Below are 20,000 nucleotides of genomic sequence, written 5' to 3'. Positions count from 1 at the left end.
TTCCTCTCTGTGAACACAGGCCACCTGAGACGCTCACAGTCTCTTGATTGTTTTAGTGATTCATCCTTTAATCATTTTGTCGTCAGAACAGATTGAACAAGCTTCAAACCCTTTGTTTTAACCAGTGGACGAATAATTAACTAAAAGAGAGAAGCAGCAAAACTCCAGGATAGAACCAGTGAGGATTCAAACCCCTAACCCTGCTGGGTTCACGGAGCTGTGTGGATTATTATCAGGTTCAAGTTTTCAAGTTGCTGCTTTGACTTCGTCTGTTCCACTTTCAGCGTTGTTGGTTTTCTTCTTCCTGTTTCTTGAACATGTGTCTGATGGAGATTAGATTGTAGAAGGTAAAGTTTACAGAACTGATGTGCGTCACTGGTTTGTCCCAGAACCTGAAGTGAACTCTGTGTTCCCCCCCGAGGGAATTCACATTGTCGCAGTGTTGATAAAGAGAAACTGAGTTATTGTGAAATACAGAAACTCAACTGGTGACTGAGAACGAAAAGGAAAATGTAACAAATCCAAACCGATGACAGACGGTTTGATTAATTCACTTTATTAACTATTATAAACTTTATTAACATTGTGAAATCTTTTTTTTATATTTGCTCTGATTCCCTAGGGAATAGTTCATGGATCTTTAATGAAGACATATTAGGAGACTGATTTCTTTAAGTGTGTGAGATTTGGTGAAGCTTGAATTCAACAGGACTATTTGTGGAGGTCTGTGTTGCATTGAGTTGTTGTTTGTTTACAGTGATTCACAACACAACACAACTCTCCCCCTCTCTTCCTCCCTCTCTCCCCCTCTCTCTCCCCCTCTCTCTCCCTCCCTCTCTCCCCCTCTCTTCCTCCCTCTCTCTCCCTCTCTCCCCCTCTCTCTCCTCCTATCTCCCCCTCTCTCTCCCCCTCTCTCTTCCTCCCTCTCTCCCCCTCTCTTCCTCCCTCTCTCTCCCTCTCTCCCCCTCTCTCTCCTCCTCTCTTCCCCCTCTCTCTCCCTCTCTTCCTCCCTCTCTCCCCGTCTCTTCCTCCCTCTCTCTCCTCCTCTCTTCCCCCTCTCTCTCCCTCTCTCCCCCTCTCTTCCTCCCTCTCTTCCTCCCTCTCTCTTCCCCCTCTCTCACCCTGTCTCCCCCTCTCTCTACTCCTCTCTTCCCCCTCTCTCTCCCTCTCTCCCCCTCTCTTCCTCCCTCTCTCCCCCCCTCTCTCCTCCTCTCTTCCCGCCCTCTCTCTCCCTCTCTCCTCCCCTTTCTCCCCCTCTCTTCCCCCTCTCTTCCTCCCTCTCACCCCCTCTCTCTCCCTCTCTCTCCCTCTCTCCCCCTCTCTTCCTCCCTCTCTCCCCCCCTCTCTCCTCCTCACTTCCCGCCCTCTCTCTCCCTCTCTCCTCCCCTTTCTCCCCCTCTCTTCCCCCTCTCTTCCTCCCTCTCACCCCCTCTCTCTCCCTCTCACCCCCTCTCTCTCTCTCTCTCCCCCTCTCTTCCTCCCTCTCTCCCCCCCTCTCTCCTCCTCTCTTCCCCCCCTCTCTCTCCCTCTCTCCTCCCCTTTCTCCCCCTCTCTTCCCCCTCTCTTCCTCCCTCTCACCCCCTCTCTCTCCCTCTCTCCTCCCCTCTCTCTCCCTCTCTTCCCCCTCTCTCTCCCTCCCTCTCACCCCCTCTCTCTCTCTCTCTCTCTCCCCCTCTCTTCCCCCTCTCTCTCCCTCTCTCTCTCCCTCTCTCTCCCTCTCTCTGACACACACAATCCTTTGCTCAATTGCCGTTCGGGTTCTTTCCGCAGCCTCTCTGCTGTTATTGCCTGGATCTCAGATGAGCAGCTCGGCCTCAGATCTGTGTTTCTCTGTCCCGGGCCCCTGAAAGAACAGGAACCAGAGTGAGCTCGTTAGAGAGAAACGTTCTGAGGCGGCTGCGTTTGAAAGTTGAGGAGAGAAACTGAAACTAGGTTAGAGCCTGTGGTCGGAGGAGGGGAGAGTCCGATTTGGTTTCGGAGGCCGAGCAGCTCTCGCCTGGGTTCTGGAACAAATGAGAGGCGTTTGTTTCATCATAGAAAGCAAGAGTGATTCATTGTGTGTGTTTGTGTGTGTGTGTGTGTTTGTGTGTAGGAAGAGGCGATGCAGATTTTCAGTGATGCACTCCGTTGTGGTCTTGTACAGTAATACTGGGGCTTTCACAGGGGAAGGCCACAGGGTTGCTGGTTCTGCTCGACACTGTGAGACAGAAGATCAAGGAAATATCAATCAATTGGTCAAATAACTGAGTATTAAAATAGAAGAGTGTGAATTAAGATGCACAAGAATCAATAATAGTCAAATACCCCAAATAAATATCTCTTATTGTAGGGGCTCATCTTCTGTTTTGGAACTGAGGCCTTGTTGCTTATGAGAACATGAACAACACATAGTTAAACACATCAGAGATCAGCTCAGCTCGGATTTAAACAGCCCCACTGTGTTATTTTGTGTGTTAGAATAAGCACACAAGTGACAAATGTGTGTTAAAACAGCGTCCTGAGGTAACACAACCTAAGTGTGTGTTTGAACTGGTCGGCTGCTGACCCAGATTTCCACCAGGTGTGTGACGGCAGCAGTGACTCAGCCTCCCTCTTTAAATCCACTTAAGTCCAAATGATTATTCATCTTAGAGAGCGGCTACGTAAACACACACACACACACACACATGCACAAACACACACACACACAACCCTCACAGCTTCAAACTGTCATTTCTACAGAAACAGTGTAATAGGTTGGAATCTCTTTAGTATTACTGGCAATGCAGTGTTTATATCTGTGTGTGTGTGTGTGTGTGTGTGTGTGTGTGTGTGTGTGTGTGTGTGTGTGTGTGTGTGTGTGTGTGTGTGTGTGTGTGTGTGTGTGTGTGTGTGTGTGTGTGTCTGCTGGCTTGTAGGAAAGTTATGTAAATGTGACCTGGATTTTTTATTTTTCTCCTTTTTTGAAAGATTCACACGAGAACATAAGCAACAAGTAGGAAACTGTGTTGAAATGGTGGCCTGTTTAGATTCCATGACCAATATCCCACATGATGTAACATCACATTAAGATAAATCAATAGATTGGTCGAGTTTGTTTAACTAAACAAGAGACGTTGAGCAAAGTGCAACGTCGGGGGACGATGCTGAAGCCGGAGCTGCTCCTGATAGAGAAGAAGCTCCGCCTACACAATGTGTGAGTGTGTGAATCCAACACAAATACAAACAGAATGACCGGGTGGTGATTTGCTCCAGTTATATAGAAAGTATCACCAGATTTAAAACTGCATCTGGGTCCTTAACAATTCACCTGTCGAGTGTGAGGCCGGGGAGATGAACGGTTTACGTTGTGAACCGCACATAGACGTTTGTGTTGGTGTGTCCTCCAGTAAGCAGCCCCCCCCCCCCCCCCCAGCCTCGTGGAGGAGGGTTATCTCAGGTCGACTTCACCGCCAGACGACACTGAACCTTTGAGATGTGAAAGGACGAATCAGGATCAGCATCTGAAAAAAGCTCAAGGGTAAAAAAAACAAACACACAATGAGTCTCCGAGTGTTTCACCAGCACACACACAGTGACACACTCAACACCACCATAGTCCTCCACTGGTTGTGTGTCTGCGTCACCGGAGGAAAAACCTCGTTAACCGGCTCCTTCAGTCGCTCACCTCTGACCTGCCGTCTGCCGCCCGGCCAATGAGGTGCGAGCATCGTGAGTGTCAGCGCCGAGCGACCAATCAGATCGAAGAGAGGACCGCCGCCGCCAGTTGCTATGGTGACTATCAATGCGGCGTAGAGGGAGCGTTGCCAGGGGTAACAGGAGGAGAGGAGAGATCAATACAACTGAACTCAGTGTGTGTGTCTGTGTGTGTGTGTCTGAGGCTGAGGATTTGCAGCGTGTGTGTTCATTCGCTGGTGTGAAACTGTCTTTGTGTGACAGTGTGTGGTGGTTAATTAGTGTGAATTCCCATACGTGCACATTGCTGCATGTGCGTTAATTAAAAAGTTTGACGGGGCTTTTTTGTGTGTGTTTGTGTGCGTGTGTGTGTTTGTTCTTACTTGTTGTGCTTTTGTCGTTGACCCACGTGTAAAGCTCGTGTTTTTGAGTCAGACTAATGCACGTCCAGCCTGCTATTAGTGTGTGTGTGTGTGTGCGTGTGTGTGCGTGTGTGAGCGTGTGTGTGTGTGTGTGTGTGTGTGTGTGTGTGTGTGCATGTGCGTGTGTGGTATCATGGCATTCACAGGCTCAGCAGGATTCCCAGGTGTCTATCGGTGGAGATCTCAACACGCAGCATGTCAGCGCTCATTAAACTCCTCTCTCTCTCTCTCTCTCTCTCTCCCTCTCTCTCTCTCTCTCTCTCTCTCTCTCTCTCTCTCTCTCTCCCTCTCTCTCTCTCTCGCTCTCCCTCTCCCCCCCCCCCTCTCTCTCTCTCGCGTCTCCTGTCAGACCTTGTCGCTCCCTCTGAAGCCACCAGTCAGAAGGTGGGAGTCGGCACTGGGATGTGTTCCCGGTCACTGGCCGGGCCCTGTACCACCACCAGTCCCGAGTTGCCCAGGAGAATCACACAATCCTCTGTCTGTTCGGTGGCAGTTGTTGCTGGGGGCGTGCCAGCGGCAGCCTGTTACCAACTGTTCAAATGAATTTGGCAAAACCTCTGATTTGAGGTTCACACTTGTGGTTGTTGGTTAAATGCGTCAACTATTTTGGATTGTGAAGTCAGGGGTCGTTGGGTTCCTCCGACCTTCTGAGTTGCAGCTTCTGATCTTAGAGGTTTATTGGAACTCGGCCTTAAACCAGTGAAGTGCTCGTCCTGCACCGGCCTGTTTGCAGCTCTTCTCTCTGAAACTGTCAAAGTGACCTGAAGTTATTGAGCCGGGGCAGAATCAAGACAGAAACTGAAGCCGTGTGCCTCAGCTGCAGGTTGTGGTTTTAATTTTCTGCCTTTAACTGCGTCTCTTCTCTTTTCTCTCTCGTCTGTCAAATTAAAAGTTTATCCGATCAACAGAGTCTAAAACGAGCCTTTAAATCTATTTTGGAATTTGAGGTTGAACTCGTAGAGAGCAGGGAAACGGTTAAGTTGTGAAGAGCTGGTTCATGACTCATCTGAATGTGAGCTGTTGTGTTTCTGTTTGCAGGAGCTTAAAGCAGAGTCGCTGATGCTGCAGAAAGAAAAATGCAAATGTAGCATCTCTGTGTTTACACCCCCCCCCCCCTCACTTGGATTGAAAGTTTCTAAGTTTATGAAAGTTTATGAGTCAGTTTCGTGACCTCCTGACCTTTGGGACCTGGTGAGAACCCTGTGGACACGTTCAAAAAGCCGTTGTTTCATCATGTGTGTGTCTAAACCAAAGCATTGTGTGAATCCTCAGAGGGAAGTGTGTCTCCTGTCCCGAGAAAGTCAAACTCTTGTCTCCTGTGATTTCCATTAATGACTCCAGTTGTGAGGACAGGCCTGTCAACAGGAGCTGGTAATGAGGGACGTGTCGAGGCCGCTGTGTCGTAGGCAAAACAATTACAAGTTCTCCGCTGTTATCACATCTCAGAGCTTTTCCTCGTTGTCACTGCGACGCCTGGAAACGACTAATGTGCTGAAAACTGGCAACTTCTTTGTTTCCATCCAGAAAGGGTTCAACTCCCTGTGAGCGTTTTATTATCACTCCTCCAACATGTGTTCTCCCACTTAGCTGGGTGACAGCTCTCCTTTGTGATTCCTCCAGTGACTGACAACATCTCATCTCTCAGCTCGCCCTCTTTTTTAAAAGCCCTTATTTGTCTGTATGTTGCCAAAACGCCTTGATGCTATTTTTAACCAACATTCATAATTATTTGCTTAGTGTGATAAAGTTTTGATAAGAATTTCAAAGTTTATCAAAGTACAGAAGATTGTCAGGGCTGGAAATAAGAAGGGTTTCCATTTTGAAATGTTGAAATGTTGAGATTAATCTTCAAATGTCGAGATCAACTTTAATGTTTCTTTTGATCTTCAAGCTTCTGTAGCTAAGAGCTAAAGAACAAGTGATTTCATTTGTCCTTTTCTTTTAAAGTGAGATATTTTTTTTTGTTGAGTTTGTAAAACATTGTCATTTAAATGAACTTTTGGGACTTTCTGGTGTTTGTGAAGTAATCTACAAAACAGAAATTTGACTGATGATGTTCAATTCTTTCATCGATGCATTTTTAAATCTGTCACAAATCACAACTGTTCCCACTCGGCTCCTTTCACTTGTGAGATCCACATTGATCGACCTCATCCCGACTCTTTCCTCTTCTCTGTCCATCGATCAAACTTCTCTCAGTCCACAAAGAGCTCCCAGGCTCTGTTAATGGGTCTGTCAGCGGCCATGTTGGAGAACTTCTTAACGTGTGTTGCTAAACGTGAGGGGGGGGGTTTGAATATTTCACTTGTTACCGTGGCAGGAAGTGTCGCATCAAGCAGAGATCATGTCGAGTTCCAGCCAACTTGAACTTTTAATAACGAAAAGACTCAAAAGAAACAAGCTGAGGATCAGAGTCTTATTCATTCAGCTTCACTCTGGAGTCGTTCTGATCCGCAGCTTTGATTCAGTGTCACTTTGAGAACAGCTTTAATTTACTGAAGGCTCCTCAGTCATCGCCTCATGAAGATCACAACTGTTTTCCTTCTCTCATCCTCTCTTTCTCCTCCTCCTCTCCCTCGCCTGGCGCTCAGCTTCGCCGTCATCGCCTCGGGCTGTGCCAGCTGCCCCCGGCTGGTCTGTCGCAGAGAGGGCTGCGGCGCCGAGTTCTGCTACCACTGCAAACAGGCCTGGCACCCCAACCAGACCTGTGACTCCGCCCGGCAGCAGAGGGCCCAGTCCCTGCACACCCACAGCAACCACTCCCCCAGCTACACCCAGGAGCAGGGAGCTGGTGAGTACCTGGAGGACACACAACTCTGCACAATGTGTGTGGATAGAAACTTTTCCAACCTGAAATACTCTCAGTGGGTCCGTCTCTCTCAGACTTCATCACATGTCCGTCTCCTCCGTCTGTCAGAGCCTCGACTCAGACTTGTCTAACTCGTCTGCGGCTCCCCGGCGTTCCCGCTGCCGGGGGAAAGCTTGAAGTGTTCAATCGCCCGTGAGACACTATTTATACCACAGCTTCTCTGCCGGGGAGTTTCGTGACTGCTGCACCGAGCATCACCGTCAGGCAGCTTTTTAAAATGTCACCTTGACTCTGCTCAGGCTGAACTCTCCGTCAGGTCAGATTCTCAAACGTTGTATTCGAGGAATGTTCGAAACTGTCAGTTTAAGGTTTGTTTTTAAAAGTTTCCTCCAGGCTTCTGAAAATAAAAAATAAGAACTAAGTTTGTGTTATTAAATATTATCAGCAAAACAACATCTTGTGACTCGTGTGGTGTGGAAATATTTTTAAAATTGCAGAAGAGAAAAACATTCTCAGTTACAACAACACTAGATTGTTAGGAAACAGTGACAGCTGCTTAAAATAAACTTTTCCCTTTTTTGACATTTTATTTCATACCACACACATAATACGACAAACTAAATTATTCTTTAAGATGTTTATTGATTTTCGGCACGAAGGAATAAATAGGAACAAACTGCAAATACTTTTCAGAGCTAAAGTTTATTTAAAAGCAAGTATTTACTTTTACTCAAGTAGAAAAGTAAACACGGTAAAGAGGGTAAACAGATACCAGTGTTATTGTAGTGATGACAGATGCATTACAAACACACACACATCATAAATACTGTGTGTGTGTGTGTGTGTGTGTCTGTGTGTGCGTTTTGATTAAATATCTATTAAGTGAAAATCCCTCCAGCTGTTCCTCAGCCGTTCTTCATCCTCCATCACTTCCAGTCTGCGTCTCTCTGCCAAGTGTTCAGAGGAACTGACGACCGACACTGACTCGTTAAACAGTCCAGCCCCCCCCCCCCCCCCCCCCGTGTCGCTCTGTCAGAGCGGCTGCTTCTCCCCCGACACAGGAGAGGCATAGGAGAAAAAAAAGAGAGAGGATAGGAAGACAGTGAAGGGTCAAAGAAAGACAGGGGGGGGGGGGGGGGTTGAGTCACTTCAGCAGAATACAGAGTACACAAACAATAACACACACACACACACACACACACACACCGAACCCACTTCAACCGTCTCTTCGAATGTCTTCAAATGCCAAAATGCCCTTTAAAGAGCAGACAGCGTTCCCAGCAGCCGGAGTTCCAACACACAACTGATTGATGATTTCTGGCTTCTTTTCTGTCTTTCCCTGAAAACGCATTAGAGGACAAAGTGCTGCGATCGTTCAATCCATTCATCTAATGAGGTTTGATTCTAGTGCCGACAGGGGAGGAACGGAAAACACACAATGAAGGGGACAATTGTAGAGATGGAGTTTTATTTTTTCTTCTTCAAACGATTCTAACATTTGAAGGATGTGTTTTAATTATTTTTACTTTGGAGGCAACGTTTAACCCCTTTGACTTCACTCTGCAGGTTGATACACACACACACACACACACACACACACACCTCTTTAAGAAATTTACTAGATTTTGAGATGATCTGAGGAACATGAAGAAACAGTTGTAGATCTTAAAAACCTCTAACTTCAGGCTGAGTCATTGGGGAATATACAAGAAATAGATCTTGATCAGAAGATCTCATCACTAATTAGCTTAGCTCGGCATAAAGACTTAAATGAATCTGAACAGAAGAGTGAATCAGCTTTTTAAATATTCCTCTAATATCTCTGCTTTGTAAATGATATCCCACAAAAATATAGAATAGACATTTTTCCTCATCTCACTTTGTTTGTGCTCTGTCTCCAGCTGACGACATCAAGCCATGTCCTCGCTGCGGCGCCTACATCATCAAGATGAACGACGGCAGCTGCAATCACATGACCTGCGCCGTCTGCGGCTGCGAGTTCTGCTGGCTCTGCATGAAGGAGATCTCCGACCTGCACTACCTCAGGTAGGAGCAGCCATTTGAACCAGGAGACATTCAAATGACACCTCAGCTCCAGTTTTATTAGTCCTCGTTGAACATTAAAAAAATAACTGGGTCGTGCTCAAAGTTTTGTTTCAATGAGTAATAAGGGATTTGAGCAAACATACAATATATGTGGAGTTCCCCAAGGCTCACTCCTGGGTCCTCCTCAGTTTAAGATTTCCCACTGGAGATAAAACGATAACATCAGGTTTCAAATCTGTGCAGATGAGTTCACTTTCTTCCTTTGAAAACCACGACAGAAATCCTGTAATTTTGGATTTAAACTTCAATTCCCATGTTAAATGATTTAAGGAATCCATTGTTCCTCTTAAAAAACAAATATACAAAATAACCTTCTTGCCTTTCAAACATATAGATTTCAACCTTAACCCCCCCCCCCCTGTGTTTCTCTCATCAGTCCATCCGGCTGCACCTTCTGGGGGAAGAAGCCTTGGGGCAGGAAGAAGAAGATTCTGTGGCAGCTGGGAACTCTGATCGGAGCTCCGGTGGGAATCACCCTCATCGCGGGCATCGCCGTTCCCGCCATGGTGATCGGCATCCCGGTCTACGTCGGCCGCAAGGTGAGAAACAGCAGAAGAAGAAACTTTGGATTCAGACAGTGAATCTGTTCCTCCATCTCGTTTTACTCAGTTTGTTAGTTCATCACTTAATTGATCGGATATAGAATCCTGGGTTCTTGTGCCTCTTGTTTGGTTGTTTGAATTTAAACTAAAACCAGTAAAACATGGTTTCAAATCAAACTGGTCAAACTGCTTTTTTTAAACCCATTTTGTTTCCAGTTGAAATGTTTATCTCAGATTTTTCAAATGAGGCAGACTGTTGGTGTGAGGGTGTGGCTTTTACAAATATTGCATTTTGCTCCTTAATTACTGCGCCATCTTCTGGTGGATTGGGATCATAGCACTTGCCGAGCACTTGCACATCATTTCCAGGTTTCATGTTTCCATTTCTCCATAAAAACGATGATGTCAAAGCTCTGTCTGGTTCAAACAAAGCACAAGAGAGAGGAGGTGATGTTGTGATGCTGGTGATGATTCTGTAGCACTCCCCTGAGGAGAGTAATGGAACTGCACGTTGAAGCCTCCAGAAACTCTCACACTCACTTTGTCTTTACTTTTTGTTCACGTGTCTCCAGGAGCGTTTAAAGAACCTGATGTTTAAAAGATGACAACCTAGACATCCTGAGAGTTCATGCTCTAAAAGTCTAATAGTATTTAACCAGGCTCAATTAAATGTGCTGAAAAATATGATACAAAAATTTAATAAAGGTTGTAAATTAGATGAATACAAGATTGATCTTGGTAAAATAGTTCCAACATAAACCAACTTACACCAGATACAAGAATGAAGCTACTAATCAGAATTATGTAATGAATCTGTCAGTCGTCATTGGATAAAAACCTACAACTACCAAGTTAGTTAGTTATTATATTATTATTATTAAGTTATGAAAGCCTTATTCTAACAAAGACATTATTTTCAGATTATTTTAAATGATACCAACACATTATAAATCTAATTTTCAAAGTACTGTTCGAACACACTGACTCCCTCGTCTTTTTGAAACGTGTCAAACCGTCCCTCTCTCTCTCTCCTCCTCCGCCGCAGATCCACGCCCACTACGAGCTGAAGAAGTCGTCCCGTCACCGGAGGAACTTGGCCATCACAGGGGGCGTGGCCCTGTCCATCATCACTGCCCCTGTCATCGCAGCTGTCAGCGTGGGTAAGAGCCTCGTCTGTCCCTGAGGCTGACGGACCGGACAAGCCAGGGACAGTTTGTTTACCAGCGTCTAGACACACGGCTGCTGATGCTTCCTGACGACTTATTTAGATTCGGACAAAAAGAGGATGAAACTTTATTGAATCTGTGTTTTTGTTGTTTCCAGGCATCGGTGTTCCCATCATGTTGGCCTACGTGTACGGCGTGGTTCCCATTTCTCTGTGTCGAGGAGGCGGCTGTGGCGTGAGCCGAGGGAAGGGCCGAGGTGTGAGAATCGACTTCGATGAGGACGACGGACCAATCACAGGTGAGAGACGATCCTGTCGGCTCAGTGTCCCTCGATGTGTCCGGGTTCTCACGTGTTTGATTTCTCTCTGTCTCTTCAGTGGCGGACGCGTGGCGTGCCCTCAAGTCTCCGAGCCTGGGCGACAGCAGTCTGGACGGGGCGCTCAGCGCTCTGAGCACCACCTCCCCCAGTGAGGGCCTCTCTGTGGCCCCCGGGACTCTGGGGGGCACACCCCACTTCAACACCTTGGCGGGGGGGGCCCTGGGGACACGCAATGGCAAATACAGCAGGTGAGGACCAGAGATGAAGTTACAAATCTGGACTCAGGTCAAGTTAAAGATGAAGAGTTGCAGCATTTCAGGCTTTTAGTTTTTATTCTTTACTTTTTACACAGAGAGCAAGTTTTGAGGTTATGTTTTCACCCCCTGTCCGAACGCATAAACACAAACTAAGTGATTTCTATGAAACTTGGTTCTTTAATCGCGAGATGCATTTATTTCTACTGTTTTTTTTAACAACACAAATATATTAAGGAACAGGAAGCAGGAAGCAGGAATTTGTGGGAATTGTAATTTCTTTATCCACACAGTTGAAAATAGCAAAGAGACATAATATAATACAGGTCAGGAGGAGGCATAGAATCCAGAGGGCTTACATTCTAAAACATAACACGTCCAGTTAGATTGTTTTTTATGTTAAGTATGAACAGAGCAGAGCACTGGGTCATTGTGGATGTGGGTTCTGCTCCAGGCTGGAGGTTCAAGCAGCCGAGTTGGCTCAGGAATCCGCCCAGAGGGAGACGGGCAGCCTGGGAGCCGGGAGCGACTGTGCCAGCACCAGAGGGATGGCCGGGTCCATCATCTCGTCCTACACGCTACCTGACAGGTGAGAGCCGAGGCGGATCTCTTCTTTCATTCTTCTCATGTCCGTTCTGTCACTCGTCTCCTCTCCTTCTGAGTTAGGTCGGTCCGCAGACTTGGATGTGATGCAACCGTGAAAACAGGATTAAAACTAATCTGATGACTCGGCGGTTCGATGCCAAGATGTCATGTTGTTTTCTCCTCTGTGGCCGCTTGGCCTAAAGCTGCACAAATCCCTCTGTGATATAAAGACAGGTTCTGTTCACAGTAAATTAACCACGTCACAATATCACGTCGGAGCTGAGGTGACGGTCGTTAAGATGGAAACAAAATCACTTTCTGAGAAGAATCTGGAACTGATTCATCATCACAGTTCAAAAGTGTTTACGTGCCCCAGTATTTAGTCACGATTCAAAGTTTAATCAGGGGCTTGAAAAAGTTGTTTCTAGTTTTCTAGACATTTAAAACCAAGTTTTCCTAAACATGTTACACATCAAATATCTTCTTTCACTTAACCTTTATAAATAATCTTTAATAATTTGATAAAAAACTATCTGTAGTTGAGAAAAACATAAACATAAAGAAGGGTGCTGGCTGCAGTATAGGTCATTAACCTCACCTCCTCCATGTTAGCGGATGGGACCAAGCATTTTAGGTAGTTCTTGTTCCACTGATGTTTGTTCATGTTTCTGATGATACTATGTGGTGTGATGTCATGATTGACAGCTGAGACCATCTTTATATTCAGTCTATGAGTCAAGACATTCATTCTTTAAATACTTTTGAGTTGTTCTCATCAAATCCTCTTTATTGAGAGCAGATTGAATCCCTATAGAAGTGTGTGTTTCTCTTGGTGCTTCATTGAGACCTGCTGTGAACCCGTGTCTCTGCAGGGACTGCACCAACCTGGAGATCCAGGTGGACATCGAGACCAAACCCAGCCATCTCTGCCTGACCAGCGAGGAGGACCTCACCCCTCCTCCGGGCTCTGCCGCCATGGCCACCGCATCCGGCGGGGAGGAGCCTCAGGACTGCAGCTCCAGAAGGGGCGGGGCTTTATCCGGCTCCGCGCTGGGCCTGTCGTCCGTGGTGTCAATCAGGGAGGGGCTCCGAGACGTCACCCTGGCTCAGCCGGAGAGCATCCGCAGCGACCTGGAGATGTCGGACACACAATCAGACGACATCGCGGAGCTGACGTCGGACGACTGTGACTCGCCTCACCCCAAAAGCTGTCACCAGGGGGCGGGCCAGCAGCCCCAGCCCCCCTCCTGCCGAGCCCTGAACCCCCCCACCGAAGGCCTTCACTGTCCCCTGGACGTCAACGTCATCCTCTACGTCTGAGAGAGAACTCGCTCTCGGGATTGCACAAAAACGAATCCACGACATTTACATTTAAACTCTCCCTTTCTCCATTCTGTCTTTCTGTCGCCATTTCTCATTTGCTGCTTTCACGACTCACGGTCTCCGTCTTCACCACCGACAGAGTCCGCTTCCTGTCGTCCGCCTGTCTTATCTGTCCACCTGTCAATCTCCTCACTGAGTAAACTGTCAGGTTTCTACCTCTGACATTTAAAAGATGATGATTCATGTTTACTCCTCGGTGCAAAATGCCTTGGCTACTTAAGCAAAAAAAAAAGAGAAAAAATAAGAGGTACAGATTTTCCACATGAAGAAAGTACAACAAAAAGTTATTATGGAACGAGGTGAAATGGCACCAAAGCACAGCGGAGGGAGCCGGACTGTTGTGAGGATGTGAGCTGACGACAGGGGGATGTTTATAACAAAGTGTGAGAGTGAATGTGGACTCAACTATTGTGGCTTTACTTTCCCGTTCTCTTCTATTTATATTCTGATGACCCTCGAACTTGAATCATCTGCCGTGTGCATGAGTCTGCATGAGCCGTGTCTTGTGTGAGAGAGTTTTAAAAAGGGGGCGGCGAGTTTCTGTTGCACTAGTGAAAGTTAAAGTTTACTTAAAGAGAGAAGCTGTACTCGAATCTCACGTTATTCTGCACAGAGGAGGAAGAGGAGGGGTGGTGTGGGTTTCTGTTGTGTGAACAGACTCTGACCCACTTGAATGTTGTGTGCGTGTGCGTGTTTGTGTGCGTTGTGAATGGACTCCAGATGAATGTACCTGTTTGTCCCACTCTGTCTTTGAATGAGCACTCGTGCACTTTATCTGAATTTACCGTATTTATCTTTTTTGATCTTCGTCATCTGTTGCTATGAGTTTGTTTACTTCAGTTGCATAAAAAAAACGTTTGTGGTACAACTAAAATGAATCAGCTACCGAAAGGCCTTTCATGTCGGATGTAACACATTTTATAACCACGATGAAAAACTTAACACTTTGTCAAATGTATCACTCATTATTTTCAGCCTAGAGGACTTCCCATGTTTTATCCCATTTATAATCCAAGGACTATAACAACCTTTAGCTTTTTCTTTATGATGTCATGTTGTCTTAATCTTCTTTTATCGGTCGATGACACTTTGTTTTTGGAGCCAAACACTTTGATTGTCGATGCCAATAAGCTTTTTCTTAATCATCCTCACTGGCCTGACTTGCTTCTTAGCTTTGTATCACCTCTGTGCTTCTGTGTAAAAAGGTTCTGCAGGTTCTCCTTCAGTCCACGAGGACTCCGCCTGGGAACCGTTCGTTCATCTCAGAGTAGCTTTATGGATTTAGCTGCTTGTGTAACTCAGCAGTGCTTCTCTCGGTCCGCAGCTATCACTCGTTTCCTGGCTGCCTGTGAGAAAACACAGAGAACATGTGCTAACGGACGGAAACCGAACCTTCCTGAACGAGTCTGAATGAACGTCACTGGTTCCTGTCTTCTTTTGAAAAGGTTTTAGAGTATATAGATAGCAATACTGTATTTAAGTGTGGTTGTTCTGTTTGTGTATTTCCTGTCACTGTCGGAGCTCCGCCTCGTGTGGGGTTGTACAAGCAGGACTGTGAACGACAACTTGTCGACCTTTGAGAGGGAAAAAATAAACACAATCTGACGTTGCACCAAAGAAACGAGTTGTTGTTCTTGTTACACTGGGAAACATCTTTTGTTGTTGTCTGTTTGAAACACAATTTTATAAAGTGTATTGACATTGAAACCATTTAAGAAATATTGCAGTTTTTTCCAAAGAGAGTTGACTTGAATCTGAGACGTTATAATTCATTAAATAGGTTTGAAATATTGCAGTGATGCAGAGTGACGAGTCAAGAAAAGAGAGTGAAGACAAACCATTTTAAAAAGAGGGCATTTGGATTTGCCTAAAAACATCTGGGAACCACTTTTTCTCTCTTCCTCCACCCAGAAGGTTGACGGCTCGAATCCCAGCCCTGCCACAGTGTCCCTGGACAAGATGCTGAGCACCGAATGTCCCCGTGTTGAATGCAACTGGATAAAAGTGTCATTTGAAAGTAAATCCAGAACTGTCTGTTCTTAGATGTTCTTATTCCGGTGGTTCTGTTTCTGTTATTGACCCTCACCCTCCCTTTATAAACACACAACGTACAAAGACACAGTTTCAACACAAATTGAACATGGAGGTTTTATTGCAGAACAGGTGTGTGTCTGAAAAGACGGTGATGACACGTGTTTCAGTATGTTCTCTCTCAAAGTCTAAATCTGAAACAAACAGGACTGAGCTGATGTCCCTGACCCGGAGCTAAATGCTCTTCAGGTTGAGGAGCTTGAGATCCTCCATCTCCATCTTCTGACCTGTGGTGTTGGAGAGCCATTCCTCCTCCATGCCTTCAACTGGCTCTCTCCTGAGGGGATTCTCCAGATCCTTGACTTTCATCTGCACAGTCACAGTGCAGATGACCTGAGTCGCCCCGTTCCAGTTTCTCCATGAGATCAAGATTCATCTGCACCTCCATGGCCTCGACTCGAGCTTCCAGCTCCTTGATGGTTTGAAGGAAGGTCTCTTTCTCCGCCTGCTCGCTCCTGAGCAGACCTGTCAGAAAGTTGACCTTCGCGTCCCCGTCAGTTCTCTGGAGCATCCGAGTCTGCATGGTCTTCAGTGTCTCCATGAGCTGCTCGTTCTTATTGGCCAGCGCGGTATTTGTACTTTCAAAATTGACCATTAGTTTATATTTTTCCCAGGTGACCTCCTCGTACTTCGTCTTGTACTGCGTCAGCTCACCTTCCATCTCCTGCTTGCTGACCCGCTGCTCCTCGGTGAGCTTGCTCAGGTGCAGGATCGACTCCGACGCGTCTCTCTGCACCGCCTTGGCCTCCTTCAAGTCTCTCTCCAGTGACGCGATGTCCGCCAGCATCCGTCTCTTCCGCCCACTCCACCTCTTCTCCCTGGAGCTCATCCGGTCCTTAATGTTAAAGTTCCTGCGCGCAACCCCGCTCATCTCCACCTCTGAGTCTCAGCTGCTGACTCGTCCCAGTCTGTGCTGCTGTTGTTCTGTAGGAGGCTCTGAGCAGTTTCCCTTCCTCTGGTCAGTTAAGTGTGATTGTAAGTGGCTTTGATGTCTTTGATCTTTTTGCAATAATGCTGCTGCTGCTGGATCAAAGTCACACTTCTCTAACTCGCTCCCACAGTCACGTGTTTTAACTTTATCAAAAAATATAATCATGTCTGTGTTCGACAGAGTCTTGGCGTCCCCGTGTTTTTTTTATTTCACAGGTAGGACTTATGGTTTATGAAAAAGAGCGAGTTGTTCAAAGCTCAGATCTGTCTCCTCCCCAGTGCAGCAATCAATGGGTCAGGAGGTCAGGAGCGCTCATTACTCATCCAGACTCCAGTCCAGCAGGGGGCAGTAACGCGCCTTCAGGGTGGTTCTCCCACCGCCGTAAACCCTGACAACTTGTCGTGCTGCGCTTCTGTGTCGTAAAGCAGAACGTGTGGTGTCGCAGGAAGGTTAAAGCGAAGCCTACAGAAACCAGGTAAAGCTTTTTATTCATCTACTTTGAAACAACACGTGGAGTTTATCTGAGCATCGCGGGGTTTGTTTATTCTCGTGTTGTTGTCGCGTGCGTTACGTTACAACATGTAAACAGGGTTGAATCATGGCGGCTCGTCGTTAGCATGAACTCTGTCATTGAGGGAGAAGAGAGCGTCGACAGCGTCCAAGTATGAAAATATAAATAACAACGAGTCAATCTGAACCAACGTGGTGAACTAATGTGTCTAAAGACTCATGTTCTGTTTGGATAGAACAGTGTGGAGTCATTATATAGCTAGATGGCTAGTTAGCTGGTTAGCTAGTTAGCTAGCTGGCTGCTAACAGAGAAAATAGACTCATAAACACATAAATTCATGCAGATGTATCTTCTTCGTGTTGTTTGGTTCATTTTCCAACTTGAATAAACAGTAACGAGGTTGAGATTCAACACAAAAGTCTCAGTTTTTTCCTTGATTCTTAACCTGAATATTCAGTGTCAATATTGTTATTAGATGTTTTTAATTTGTCTCATTTATAGATTCAGGACCTGCAATCAATGTTTTATGTTTGAATACATCTGTTAATAACTTATGATTTAATGTATGAGCTCTTTTGTCTATACTGATTCTATGAATATTTGTGTTTTATTGTGAAAAACTCTTCGTGTGTGTTGTGTCCGGTGAGTTAATCACATCTTTGAAAACAACACAACACACAGTCATCGATATTGATGATCATATTAATAGATTTCATATTATAACTTTTGTTTTAAAACCAAATTCCTGCTTCTGAGTGAAGGTTGTGGTTTCAAGCTCTTCTTCATGAGCAGAGAATCACCAGAACAGAACCACATGTTACTAATCTGAGGTAGAACAATTGTATGTTGTCCATGAGCTTTATATTAATATATATTGTGCCTTTGTTATGTTGCTATTGATGACATTCATATTGAGATAATTATTGATATTGTGTTATTCTCTCAGCTTTTGTCAGACAGATGATTTGTTTAGTTTCTACAAGTCACAGAGATTTGTTCTGCTTTCAGGGACAGAGATCTGTAGTTTCCCTTCTACGACAACAACAGGGACTTACCTGTGTCTCCTTGTCTGTCTTCTCCCCCCCCCCCATCAGCATCATGCCATTCGTGGACGTGCAGTCGCGGCTCGGCATCAACGTGGACCGCTGGCTGCTGCTGCAGAGCGGAGAGCAGCCCAACAAACGGGCGTCTCGCTGCCACGCCTTCGAGAGGGAGTGGATTCAGTGTGGCCACGGCATCGGGCAGACCCGCGCCAAGAAGGAGTGCCTGCCGGAGTTTGAGGACTTCTATGAGTGCATGCACAGGCAGAAGACAGTGAGTGTCCAGTCTTTCCCTCACAAACAGTTTTTGAACCTACCTGTCACCTGTTAAATAAACATGGAGCAGACAATTGTGAGGCCCACCTGTATCAATATCGAGTCAGACTCCAGACTCATCATATTTGTTTATTTTTAAAGACCAGAGTGCAGATTGTAACGCAGTAAAACTAAGACTCATTCATGTCACATCTAATGCACCCATCAAATGCACCATTAAGTAAATAACTTGGAAGTGAGTTGTGGGGTTGACTGGTGTGTCTTTCACTCTGAGAGCAGGACTTATTGATTTTGTAATGCTTACACTCAAAACCCTGCAGTCCAACTGAACAGCCCCTGCTTGTGCTTTAGATTCTCTCTTTGTGCTCAATCTGTTCACTTGCTCTTTATTATATTTTGGTGCTCAGACATATTTCAGCTTCAGCTCTTCTCGTGCTGCTTGTGTGTTTGTTGTTTTTTGTGTGCAGAATTTCCCAAACTAATGGAAGGCCTTGTGTAGTGTTGGATTGTGTTACCTCTGTGTATTTGAGACTTTAATATTACAGTAAATAAGTAGGATTATCTGAGTAGAACTGTATCTCACAGGGACATATGATGCATTGAGCAAAATATTAAAAAAAAAAGATAATCAGAAGAAAGATGGATGCAGAACCATCTCTTTTATTTCCTTTATGTTCTAATTCCCTCTCCTTGCCAACCCTGACGTCTTCTCCTCCTCTTCCTCGCTGCAGCACCAGAGGCTTCATGTGATCCGTCAGCAGCGCGACAAGATGGTGAAGGAGGGAACCTACACGCCACCTCCCTGCCACACAGGCAAGGGCAGCCCATCGCTGTGAGGGAGCGCAACTCACCACAACCCTGTTCTTGTGTATAGAAAACTATTTCCTGTTCTGCAAATAAATGTTATCATCCCCCTTTCCCCTTCTTCTTGTCCTTCCTTTCACCATCACATTCTCTTCTTCTTCGTTGTTCTGATATACGGACAAAAGTGTTGGGACACCTACAGGAGCTTTTAAGAACATCTCCTTCTAAATCCAGAGGCATTAATATGGAGTTGTTCATTTTCTGTACAGTACAAATATCTTCAGTCCTTTTTTCCTTTATCCGCTCTTGTTTATTTTCAGTTTTATTATCGAGGCAATAAATTCAAACCCCCTCTCAGGTTGGCACAATATAAAAGACGTTAATACTTCTGACCCAAAGCAAACGTGTGGGTTTTATTTAATAATGGGTTCATCACCTCCCTGCAGCAGGTTTTATGACCCGTGTGGATGGATTTAACATCAGCCTGCACCCTGTTCATCTGCGCCTCTGCTCTGAATGGAGGTTAAGCTTCGCTCCATTTTCCTCACCCGCTGACCTGATTTCAGTAAATCATGAAGCAGTTGAGCGAGTAAACGCTCCCGGGGGACGACTGGTCCACTCTGCGAGGAGACGCGCACATGAATGGATGCTCTTAGACGTTCCTGATTCAATTACCAGCGTTTAAATCAGGCTGATGGGATTTAGAGGCTCCACGAGTGACCACAAGGTGGAGCCAAGAACACACACTTCAACAAGTCACTGGAAAACTGACTGTTTTTTATTTCCTGGATTCACAAGCAGATCTTTCTACTGGATACTTCCCCTTAGAGTGTTTTACACATTATTAACAGAAACAAGTTGGTTAGAAATCTGAGTTAGAAGCTGAAAACTGATCTGAGGAGCAGTTATCGTCCAGTTCACGTCAGGACAAACTCGGTGTGAGGGATGTTTGACTCTTTCTTCAAACACTCCACTGGTGTGGAAGTGGCCTGGAGCAGTCAGCCGGCCTCACGACACTCTAAACTGTGTATTCAGTTCAGTGTCACGTCTTAAAATCGTTTCTCCATTAAACTCCACGGGTCGTCTGTGTGAATCAAACACAAATGG

General features: G+C 45.8%; 2 protein-coding genes and 1 long non-coding RNA gene across 6 annotated transcripts in view; 2 read left to right on the top strand and 1 right to left on the bottom strand.

Moving 5' to 3' along the window:
• rnf19b (ring finger protein 19B) overlaps nucleotides 1-14,861 on the top strand; it is a 27,149-nt gene extending 12,288 nt beyond the window's left edge. For all 4 annotated transcript variants that reach the window (XM_062409412.1, XM_062409415.1, XM_062409414.1 and 1 more), the window contains exons 3-10: nucleotides 6,668-6,867; nucleotides 8,787-8,931; nucleotides 9,368-9,530; nucleotides 10,579-10,693; nucleotides 10,857-10,997; nucleotides 11,077-11,266; nucleotides 11,727-11,861; nucleotides 12,730-14,861. In XM_062409412.1, coding sequence (XP_062265396.1) covers nucleotides 6,668-6,867; nucleotides 8,787-8,931; nucleotides 9,368-9,530; nucleotides 10,579-10,693; nucleotides 10,857-10,997; nucleotides 11,077-11,266; nucleotides 11,727-11,861; nucleotides 12,730-13,177 — 1,537 coding nt within the window. In that variant the 3' untranslated portion in view covers nucleotides 13,178-14,861. The remainder of the gene's footprint in view (nucleotides 1-6,667; nucleotides 6,868-8,786; nucleotides 8,932-9,367; nucleotides 9,531-10,578; nucleotides 10,694-10,856; nucleotides 10,998-11,076; nucleotides 11,267-11,726; nucleotides 11,862-12,729) is intronic.
• A 1,749-nt stretch (nucleotides 14,862-16,610) lies between these two features.
• ndufs5 (NADH:ubiquinone oxidoreductase subunit S5) lies at nucleotides 16,611-19,007 on the top strand. Its single transcript, XM_062409355.1, has 3 exons — nucleotides 16,611-16,737; nucleotides 17,868-18,087; nucleotides 18,821-19,007. Exons 2-3 carry the CDS (start codon nucleotides 17,872-17,874, stop codon nucleotides 18,923-18,925), a joined length of 321 nt encoding a protein of 106 aa, XP_062265339.1. The 5' UTR covers nucleotides 16,611-16,737; nucleotides 17,868-17,871; the 3' UTR covers nucleotides 18,926-19,007.
• A 648-nt stretch (nucleotides 19,008-19,655) lies between these two features.
• Nucleotides 19,656-20,000, bottom strand: part of LOC133972117 (uncharacterized) — a 2,017-nt gene continuing 1,672 nt past the window's right edge. Inside the window, exon 3 of the long non-coding RNA XR_009924430.1 lies at nucleotides 19,656-19,977. This is a non-coding gene — a long non-coding RNA (uncharacterized LOC133972117). The remainder of the gene's footprint in view (nucleotides 19,978-20,000) is intronic.

The sequence above is a fragment of the Platichthys flesus genome, chromosome 17, assembly GCF_949316205.1.
Source record: "Platichthys flesus chromosome 17, fPlaFle2.1, whole genome shotgun sequence".
In the NCBI taxonomy this organism is placed as follows: domain Eukaryota; kingdom Metazoa; phylum Chordata; class Actinopteri; order Pleuronectiformes; family Pleuronectidae; genus Platichthys; species Platichthys flesus.
This window is presented reverse-complemented; position numbering and strand designations above follow the sequence as displayed.

Bases quoted from the DNA above. Each gene is read 5' to 3' on its own strand.
- ndufs5 (XM_062409355.1), top strand. From the start codon at position 17,872: ATGCCATTCGTGGACGTGCAGTCGCGGCTCGGCATCAACGTGGACCGC. The intron at 18,088-18,820 runs GTGAGTGTCCAG...TCCTCGCTGCAG, and splicing joins GCATGCACAGGCAGAAGACA to CACCAGAGGCTTCATGTGAT.